Genomic DNA, 9,322 nt, shown 5'->3' on the forward strand with positions numbered 1-9,322 from the left:
CCTGGTCGGTTTCCGTATACCCTTGGCTGCTTCTGTTTTGCACATCCACTGCAGCTTGTTTTGGTTAATGTATTGACGCCTTTGCAGAGATCCCTCTTGCTGTTACCCTTTATGCGCTTGTTTGCTGCCAATGCTGTTGGGTTTCCCATTCTGCAGGCCCCTGGTTCTCTCTCTCTCTCTTCGGCTATTTGTCCTCCCAGCTGTCAGCAAAAGGCAAGTTTTATGCCTTACTATCTCAGACATCGCTTTCGTTGCTGCACTCCCGCTGCTCTCTGATGATTGATCGGTGGTTACCTTGCATTACTATCTGCCAGGTCTTCCTGTCTATTGGATATGCATAAGAGCACTTCTAAAAAAAGAAGGCAAGCTATAGACCAAGCACTTGAGTAGTCTGTACCCCGTTTAAAAACAACTCTGAGTCCACAAAATCGTAGACACTCGATCAAGAGGCAAGAATGTTTCGTTCACACATTATATCTTCGACCAGATCCTCCTGTCAGACACAGGCTTCAGCACGCCTCGGTTTATTGTTCTTGACTCCACGTTTACCCCAGTTTCACTGAGCCACATTGATCTCGAATTCTGCGTCTTTGTCCAACAACTACGTTGACTTGACTTAGAACACCTAAAGAGAACGCTGCTGAGGAACAAGAGAGCTTCTTCCAAAAAGAAATATTTCCAGGTCCAAACTGCCCAGTCATGAGCGGGTTTCATAGACGCGGCAATGACGGACAGGAGGGCTATTTCATCAATCCCCATCTGTCCTTGCCCGTCCCGAGCAGCCACGGGGAGAGCCATGACTTTGAAGCAGGCCCTTATCACTTTCCACAGCATCAGTTCAGCTCATATGCGCCACACTTCAGCTTACCCTATAATCACACCCACTCCGGCATGTCGTCCCATCATTCTCATGGAGCACCCATGCCGCCCATCCCTGACCATGCATCTTTACATCATCCGCCGACACAGTGTATACCACAACCACGTTATCTTCAAGGTCCAGCCTACCTTCCTCTACATGAGGCGTTTACGGAAACAGAGCTCGAGAATCAGGACTCCCGGAACGAAGACACCATGCTTTCTGAGGCGATAATTCCTCCTCTAGACGGTTTCCCAAATGTCAAGGAGTTCGACAGGTTGGTCAAGAGGTAAGGAGGTCCATCATCTGCTTTATCGCCATCCATCAGGCAAGCGTTAGGCTTATGTTACGCTTTCTCCAGCTATGTCGATGATCTCTCCGTGAAAAAGCAAGACAAGGCTTTGATTCACGCCAAAAGAGCCCGGAACATAAAAACTGTCTTGATAGATCCCAAGGACACCGCCATAGAATCTGCACAATTCCGGTAAGAGCATCACTCGTCTGTTTTCTTCCATGGCGGTGCCATGGAACATGGGTTGACGAACGAGCACATTCAGTTTCTGGGTGAAAAAAATGTTCAAACTTCAAGCAGTCGGAGGCAATACTTCAGATGTCCGTAAGCCACACTTATCTGCACCTTGTGCAGCCCCCATGCTGACGGCGAGCCGTTTTTTACCTTTCTAGTGCAGGAGAATGATTTGCCACGAAGGCAAACCAGTCGCGATCAGAGAGAAGCTTTTCAAAATCCTAACGAAGGCGCATCAGCAATGCCAACACGGGGGTCGGGATAAAACTTCCGCCCAGGTGCGACAGATATACTCTTGGTAAGTGACCTGTGACAATTGTCTGTGCTTGAATCTTGCAGCAGCAATAGGCCCAGCAGTGGCACCCGACTGACGTCTAGCCAAAGGGTTCCAAAAGAGCTGATATCTCGCTTTGTCAAAATATGTCCAACCTGTCAAGTCCGTCGCGGCGGCGCGCGTTTGACGCCTCCTAACTCGAGAAGAGGTTCGCCTCCTTTGGAAGTTTCTTCGCGTTCCCCTAAACTTCCATCTCCGCCTATATCCAGGCGCCAATCAGCAATCGCTGGGTCTGTCGCTTTGGAGAGACCCCAGATGGAGTATTTCCACCAGCAGAACTGGTTGGACTCGGGACGTAAGTCCCAGCGGCACACAAGCCTTAGCATGGGGGCCGTACGGTCGGTTAGCGGTGCAGCACTCAGTCATCTTCCGGGGTCAATATCTACCACCTTGGATCCGTTCCATAACGATCTCCCAGTGCCTTCGCTTCAGGTCAATTACAGCAACGGGTATTCCGGTACACATGGATCATCTAGCCACCGAGATTTCTCGTGTTAACTCGAGGCTTGTGAGAAAAGAGGAATCTCTGTGTCCCATTGTTCCACTGTTGGGGCTCTCAAGTTCAAGGAGAAAGAAAAGTCTGTTTGATATGTTTTATGCAGAAATTCAATTGCGTACTGACCTGAATTGCTGTTCATTTTCAAGTCCTTTGGACGCTTGAAGCATGATGAACATTGGGGGGACATGGATTTGATTTTTTCGGTTGCCTAGACTTATCAAGATAGTAAGGTACCACTTGCAGCATCGCGTTCGTTGTCCGCATATCCTCGAGATAAAGATAGAAAAAATAGTTAAAGAATCGCATTTAATGTAAACTCTACCATATAGTACATGTGACCAGGAATGCGCTTTGACCCGTTGTGTTCTCCCTGGAGCGTGTCCGGGAGGCATCATATAAGAATGGGCAAGAACGCTAGGAAAGTGTGGCCCGTTTCGGTTTTGTTCTGTTTCCGACTGGGCTCAAGATTTCGCGTAGTAAACCGGGTTGTTCATTCTTGGAACAAGATCGCGCATAATTGGCGCGCTTACAACGGCAAGGCCATATTCATGCCCCAAGAAAAGTAACCCGGCTACTATATGACAGTGTCACCGATCCAAGTTCAGACAGGAAGCGAGAACCTTTTGCCCTTCATGATCCTAAGCACAAGTCAGGTCAGTATTCTGGATCGTGCAGTTTAGTGGAGAGGTCGCAGTTATTGCTCACTTTGTATAATAGATGTAGAAGAAGTCGGAGTACAAAAGTGTCTGGACTATGCCTGCGAGGACAGGAACGGGTTGAAAATGTCCTTCTGCGAAATATCGATATATCCAATTCGGGATGTATAGAGCTCTGTAAAGGCCGAGGGCGAATAAATAATGTGTGGTTATAGTATCCGCTTCACCGGTACGTTGAAGCATGAAAAGCTGAGGAAGGATTGCCACGGACTCAAGCCAGATGGAAAAGGTCCAAAGGATCTGTGAACGGTCAGTCAGGCCTCAACTTCTCAAAGAGTGTGAGGGGAATCAACCAACCTCCGAGATACTGTAGTCGTGGGGGAAGATGAGAGCAAGAACTGCACTTCCGGCAAGCAGATACTGCACCTTGAAGGTGTCGAGGTTTGGGTCATGGGTTGGCCGATAATCGTTAAGCATGAGATAGATGATATAGCCAGACGAGCCGATAAATAGAAGCTTAAAGGTCGTATTATAAAGTGAGTCTGTAAAAGCCCAAAACAAGTCTACCAAACTTCCATTAGTCGGGGGGTCTAACATAGCAGACATGATTGAGTGAAACCAACCGAGATAGCGGGTCACAAAGACCATAAAGTACAGTGCCTGGGATTTGAAAGACAGCCCAGAGCAGCTCTATGACCTAGAATTAGTCGTTAAGGAGAATGTTGTGGCCAGGCGCACGCACGCTTGAAGATTTCATCTTCTGTAGAAGGACGAAGATCGACGCAAGATGTGAAAAATCCGCTGGCTAATGTGAGAACAGCTTTATATGTAAGTACATTACCCTCACCTAATAATCTGAAGATATTCATGGTGTCCAAGGGTCCCTTTCAATGGGAATAATTTGCGGAAATGCTTTGATGTAGATATCAAAACTATGGACGAATGTTTGAAGCGAAGATCTTGTCGGAGTGGTGCAAGGGTTTTGGGAGGTAAATTTGCATCAAAGGTCGTTAACGGCGTATCCAAATGGTTGCATGAGAAGGCGATTGTGAAATGACGAGTCTGGTCACAGGGAAATGATGTTGACACGAAGCCTGAAGGAGTTCATGATACGCGACGAGGAAGGCAGGCCCCACATTTTATGTAAGGCCGCGTCAAGATTGAAGCTAATGCAGGCACTACCAATAAAGCAGTCGCTCAATATAATGCACTGTAGGAAAGCAGATGGTGAAAATGAAGCTCGATATCAGCAATATTAGTAGCTTCAAAATTGATCTATCGGTTCGAATTACAGTATTTTGTATGTTGCCTAGCCGGCAGATTGCACATTCAGTAAGATTCCGTCGTTCTTGATGTCACAAATTAAACTGTCTTAGAACAAGGCTCTGCCTAGAGTACCTTCAGTGTCCGTGATGCACTGTAAATGGCCTTCGGCCAGGTCGCTCTTCAAAGCGCAAATCGAACTTTCCCTGTCCAATCTATCCCAGTCCCTCAATTCGGCACGTTTCGATTTTTGACTCTCGGCCCTTTGTTCAAAGAGACGGTCTTTATCCATCTCGAGTTGGAGAAGGCGCTTTTGTGAGATGACACCAAGCTCCGATGGACTGATTTTACCGCCAGGGATGGTTGTATTGAGGCCTAGAAGATATCTTGAATACCGGGAGGCGTGAGAAGGCGAGGTGCTATGCGCGCTGTTGCGACGGGAAGACTGGGGACGTTGGCCTTCAACAACGGAGTTTGACAGCTGGTTATTTCGAGGTGCAACGGGGGGCGCTTGGGGTCCAACTCCAACAAGTGCAGGTCCACGACGTGACTGGGGCCCTGACCAACCACTGTCTTTGAAAGCCGAACTTCCGCGTGGCCTCGTCGGAGCAGACAAAAGGGAGATGTTCGACGCTCGGGGGTGAGAGGGTATGGTCTTCGGGCCATGGGCCGGACCTGGTGGGGGTGATCTGTGGTTATTGCTGTTGGAAAATGCTTTAGGCTGGCTCGGAGCATTGCTGGGGTATGACGTCTGATGGTGATTTGTTCTTCCATGTACCTCAGCTGTTCGGGGTGACGCAGTACCCATTTGCCCGGGCAGTGGCCTGGGGGCAGTTTGTCCTATAGTGGAAAGATTGTTTATAGCTTCTGGTGTATTCAGCCTGTTTTTGTGCGTCGGTGTGCGATCCTCTTGGTATGATGAAAGACCTTGATCTCTCGAACGGCGACGGCCTGAAAGGTGATTGGAAAGCGGCGAACGACTTCGATTTCCTCTTGAACCGTGGTTTGGTTTATTCTCGAAAGGCGACGAGCGTCTTGAGTTAGAGATAGAGCCGGGAACCGAAGGCCTTCTTGAGCAACGATCATTTGGTGATGGGGACCGTCGCCGTTGCCCGACTGTCCTTTCAACAACTGGATCTCTCCGACTTCCGTATAGGGGGCTTCGAGCTCGAGATGACGGTTTTGAACGGTGGTCATCTTCCACTGACAGCCCATGTCGTGAAGTCGAGCCAGATCTCGAATGCCGGCCAGTTGAAGGTGGACGGCGCTCTTTTCGGTAATAGCCAGGTTCGCGGCCGGCTGAAGAATCCCCTGCCTGCCTTATGTTGGAGCTGCTTCGATCCCAGGCAATGTCACGAGAACGGTCTTCTCCTCGAGGAGACCTGGGCCGTCTGGGAGACGATATTGGTGATCTAAATCTCGCATCTCGGCGTGGTGAGAATCTTCGAGGGGTGTAATTCGTGGAGTACGTGCCGATACCCGCGTCTCTAACATATGGCTGGGGGCTCCGTGAACGACGCCTAAATGGGGGAGGGGAGCGGCTCCTCGGTCGGGTATACGTCCTTCCAGCAGATGGTACCCACGTATCGGCAACAAGACGGCTTGGGGGTGATCGTATGCGTGGTGGCGATCTGCTGCGACGGCTATATCCTCGCGAGCTTCCTGGGCGATAACTCTCGCCGCCACGGTGGTCATCGAATCTGTGGTAAGGATAATGCAAATCAGTTCAAATTCTTCCATACCGAACAAAATTGCAGCGAAAAAGAAAGATCAAAGAAGTTGTATAACAGACATACCGTCGTGTGCGATCCCAATTCATATTCGGATTTTGAATTGACAGAGAGACCAGCAATGTCCTCAAAATACCGGTGGGTGTTCCAGAACACGCAAAATCGACCGAATGGTCTATAGGTAAATGCCGAATGATTTATTTACACAGACTACAGGAGCCGGTGTGAATAGCTGCTAGAGGGACTATAAGACAACAGAAATTTGAACCTCTGGAAGGTTGCCATTGATGTTTTTCCTGCATTGCTGAATCATCGGTTCCCTCATCTGGTTTTGGGATTTCAGTACCTAGTGCAGGAAGGTTATTCCACCAACAACAGTTGTTCAGGAGGCATCGCTACGGTTTACACGCAATTTGAGAACATCGAGGGCAAATCAGCAATATATGTTCCCAGCTGAGCTTTGCCTCCTCTAGTTGGTCAATGTCCGCGCAGCCAGTGTCACCTTGTCTAGATCTTTTGCCTCTTTTGCTGGCGCCAGTATTTTACCTAATCCTACACATGTGAAATTGCCTTTGTTTACTGCTGTCTCCCGACAGTATGACTTCAATGCATGTGGTTGCAGTTCCATCTTCTTGGCCATTTTGGTCGTCTCGATCACTCTCTACAAGAGCCAGAAATTGTGCACAGTATGCCGACAAGAGCAACGCTCATATGGCGGGAATTTGTATGTCCATTAGATGAGCATTATGGTTGGCAGACTCTGCTCATGTCTTTTGAAGCAACAATGTCCTGAATCAAGTCCCTGTTCTCCAAGGCTTGTTGCGCTGCCTTATTTCCAGCTATTGTTTTGTTTAAACCCTGGCCAGATCCAAGGTGTTTATTACTCCAACCCCAGCCTGTAAGATAGACGCCTATGAAGAAGGTGCTTTTGCCTCCCTCGTGTTGTATGGGATTCCTCTCATCGATGTATTTCAACTTAACACCTTTTCCCATAATTTTTCGAGCTAGCAGCTCTTTTGCTGGAGAATGTGTATGCCAATCAGACGACTCTTCGAGGGCTTCCAGTTTCTGCGACCATAGTTCTGAAAGCCATGTTTCGGCGACAGCAAATCCGGCGGGTTGAGACTGTATGACAGCAGCCACATAGGCCTCAAAAATGTCCCCTTTCGTTTTGGTCCACCGTTTCGCCTGGGCTGAGTGTTCAGGCGGGACTAAGGCTCTTTTATCCAATCCGTACTGTGTGGCATATTCTGCTAGTGTTTCATTTTTCACGAGGAGCTCCCTAATTTGGGAAATTCTTCCAGACGGTATTTGCTGAAAACGGGTCCATATGAGTTTCGTGGAAATGAGCTCAATGTACGCATCTCCAAGAATTTCAAGCCTGTCGTACGTTGTTTTCGGGTGTTTGCTCATCCCGGGGTGTGTGAAAACGGCTTTTTCGAGTTGGTCATCTAGAATTGGGGGCAGTGATGGTAAATGTTCGGAGGAACAGAGGCGCTTGCTTTTGTTCGTTGTATCTGTATGCTGAGCCTTCGGTTGTTGCTTATCTTGTAGAGCTAGACTAAGGCCTTTGGCGGCTTCTAAAATTTCTGGGTTGAGCTTAGCAGTGAAATTTTCGGTCTTTGCAGCCAATTCATCGAGGAGCATGCGAATCATTTGTACATCATTGTGTGAATTGATTCCAGGCAGAGAGCTCTGTTGGGGCGTGTCCGATTTATGCTCGTGGTTCAGCTGAGACCATGAGGGTAAGCAATTGTTGGAAGCCTAGTTAATTCGAAAAACTGACCTTGGATTTCGTAGATGCTACATTGTTGTCGTGGTGGGATGCGAAAATTGACTTACGTTTCCGATCCATGGATGAGTTGTTTGACTTGGGGATCCAAGATGGCCAACTATTTAAGGGCAACTCCTGCTGGTAACATTTGACTAACGCCCTGAAATTCTATCACGTGACTCGCATCTCGCAAGTCATCCGGCGGAGGTGTAAGGCCTTCTCCGTACTCTGAAACGAGTCGCGAGACTGTACAAAGATGGCAACCCGGTACACTCGGTTGTTGGATCTGGCGAAGGTATCTAATGTCCTTTTGTTCATTTTATGATTATTGATCGGCCTTAACACATTAATTAGGTCCAATGCCGTGTCTTCTCTATGAACTTCAATCCCGAAGGGCTGCGTCTCGGGAACAAGGTTCTACGTCAAAGGCTGCGAGGCCCAACGCTGGCAGCATGGTACCCACAGAAAACAGTATCATTTCGGGATCTCCGAGGGATGTGTAAATCTCTTGGCCTGACGACTTTTGATGAGGCGGAGGATGACAGAGAAGAGGCTATACAAATGTTAGTCGATCGTGGTTTCGCTTTGGTACAACCCGCTAACAGCTTTTGAATCAGTGCAAAGCTACGAGGAAAGGGCCGACCGAAGAAGAAGCGAACCGCTGCAGGTAAGACCAGGTTGGCATGTCGTGAGTACAGATCACTAACTTTACGCTATAGAATCAAGATCGGCGAAGAAGAAGAAATAATACCCAATTTCAGGACTGGCAGCCAGCCTTCCATCTTGCAAGTCTGTACAATATCTTTTCCATCACATAAATCACTATACAAGCGTGCACGCTTGTTTTCACGATATCTTTCATCGATTGATGCCGGTCTGGACCTTTAGGGACATGTTCGGTTCAATCATAGTGTCATTATAATTGGTTCAGTAATAGGTACACAATTATATTTAGGCTACTGGTGTATAGTGCCATATAGATTTATTGCTGGTTTTACATTGTGAGCTCTACAGAAGATGGAGTAGTGTTGTGCATGTTACTATCATTTCTTGGTTATGTGCTATGGGCTGAACAGGCAAGAGTTCAGAGCTTGGTGGTGAATATGATGATATTCAGAAGGCCAAGATCTCCAGAGGAGATATTGAAGAGAGCTAGAGGGAGCTGTTAAATGATGCTTTAGGCAGTGATCTTGTTACACCCTCTGCAAAATGCGTACATACAATAACATATTTCACCAGTTATCCAACCACCACTAGTTATCCAACCGCCCCCTTAAAAGTTAACATGTTTTTAACATGTCTTTTTTAAAACTAACTATTATAAGGGCGAGCCGATTTGTTAAACAACGCTTTAGGCGGTAATCTGAATTCATCATATTAGTGGTTGTCCTAAGCTAGAAGACAGAAAAGGTATTGCCAGTAAGTAGAGGTTGTGTAAAGTGGTTAACCTGGTAACTATAGTAATTATATAATTCCTTAGCTATTAATAATTAGGAGTATTATTAATAATATAGGGGGTTTATAAGACTAATATTCTTATTAAATACTAAAAATAGGAATAGAAAATAAAGGTAAAAAAGTAATAATATATTAGTATATTAGGTAATACTATATAAAATTAATATAAAAGACCTTTTTTATACTTATATATAAGTTTTTTAAAACTATTAAGGTTAGTTTA

At 46.9% G+C, this 9,322-nt stretch overlaps 5 protein-coding genes across 5 annotated transcripts; 2 read left to right on the forward strand and 3 right to left on the reverse strand.

Moving 5' to 3' along the window:
• Positions 1–332: 332 nt before the first annotated feature.
• On the forward strand, positions 333–2,390 carry BDV14DRAFT_157240 (integrase zinc binding domain-containing protein). The gene is made up of 5 exons (XM_073766680.1): positions 333–1,148; positions 1,221–1,343; positions 1,417–1,471; positions 1,544–1,683; positions 1,770–2,390. Exons 1-5 carry the CDS (start codon positions 700–702, stop codon positions 2,215–2,217), a joined length of 1,215 nt encoding a protein of 404 aa, XP_073622864.1. The 5' UTR covers positions 333–699; the 3' UTR covers positions 2,218–2,390.
• A 443-nt stretch (positions 2,391–2,833) lies between these two features.
• Positions 2,834–3,564, reverse strand: BDV14DRAFT_183887 (ER lumen protein retaining receptor). The gene is made up of 3 exons (XM_073770430.1): positions 3,498–3,564; positions 3,232–3,437; positions 2,834–3,174 (listed from the first exon to the last, which is right to left on the reverse strand). The coding sequence occupies exons 1-3, from the start codon at positions 3,520–3,522 to the stop codon at positions 2,920–2,922; spliced, it is 486 nt and encodes a 161-aa protein (XP_073622865.1). The 5' UTR covers positions 3,523–3,564; the 3' UTR covers positions 2,834–2,919.
• A 453-nt stretch (positions 3,565–4,017) lies between these two features.
• On the reverse strand, positions 4,018–6,283 carry BDV14DRAFT_157090 (uncharacterized protein). The gene is made up of 2 exons (XM_073766678.1): positions 5,934–6,283; positions 4,018–5,837 (listed from the first exon to the last, which is right to left on the reverse strand). Exons 1-2 carry the CDS (start codon positions 5,954–5,956, stop codon positions 4,247–4,249), a joined length of 1,614 nt encoding a protein of 537 aa, XP_073622866.1. The 5' UTR covers positions 5,957–6,283; the 3' UTR covers positions 4,018–4,246.
• Positions 6,284–7,862, reverse strand: BDV14DRAFT_157089 (ribonuclease III). Its single transcript, XM_073766677.1, has 2 exons — positions 7,654–7,862; positions 6,284–7,598 (listed from the first exon to the last, which is right to left on the reverse strand). The coding sequence occupies exons 1-2, from the start codon at positions 7,720–7,722 to the stop codon at positions 6,612–6,614; spliced, it is 1,056 nt and encodes a 351-aa protein (XP_073622867.1). The 5' UTR covers positions 7,723–7,862; the 3' UTR covers positions 6,284–6,611.
• BDV14DRAFT_183889 (mitochondrial 37S ribosomal protein mS33) lies at positions 7,762–8,889 on the forward strand. The gene is made up of 4 exons (XM_073770431.1): positions 7,762–7,936; positions 7,996–8,204; positions 8,259–8,308; positions 8,361–8,889. The coding sequence occupies exons 1-4, from the start codon at positions 7,898–7,900 to the stop codon at positions 8,387–8,389; spliced, it is 327 nt and encodes a 108-aa protein (XP_073622868.1). The 5' UTR covers positions 7,762–7,897; the 3' UTR covers positions 8,390–8,889.
• The last annotated feature ends 433 nt before the right edge of the window (positions 8,890–9,322 follow it).

Source organism: Aspergillus stella-maris, assembly GCF_047715825.1.
Source record: "Aspergillus stella-maris strain CBS 113639 unplaced genomic scaffold BDV14scaffold_91, whole genome shotgun sequence".
Taxonomy (NCBI): domain Eukaryota; kingdom Fungi; phylum Ascomycota; class Eurotiomycetes; order Eurotiales; family Aspergillaceae; genus Aspergillus; species Aspergillus stella-maris.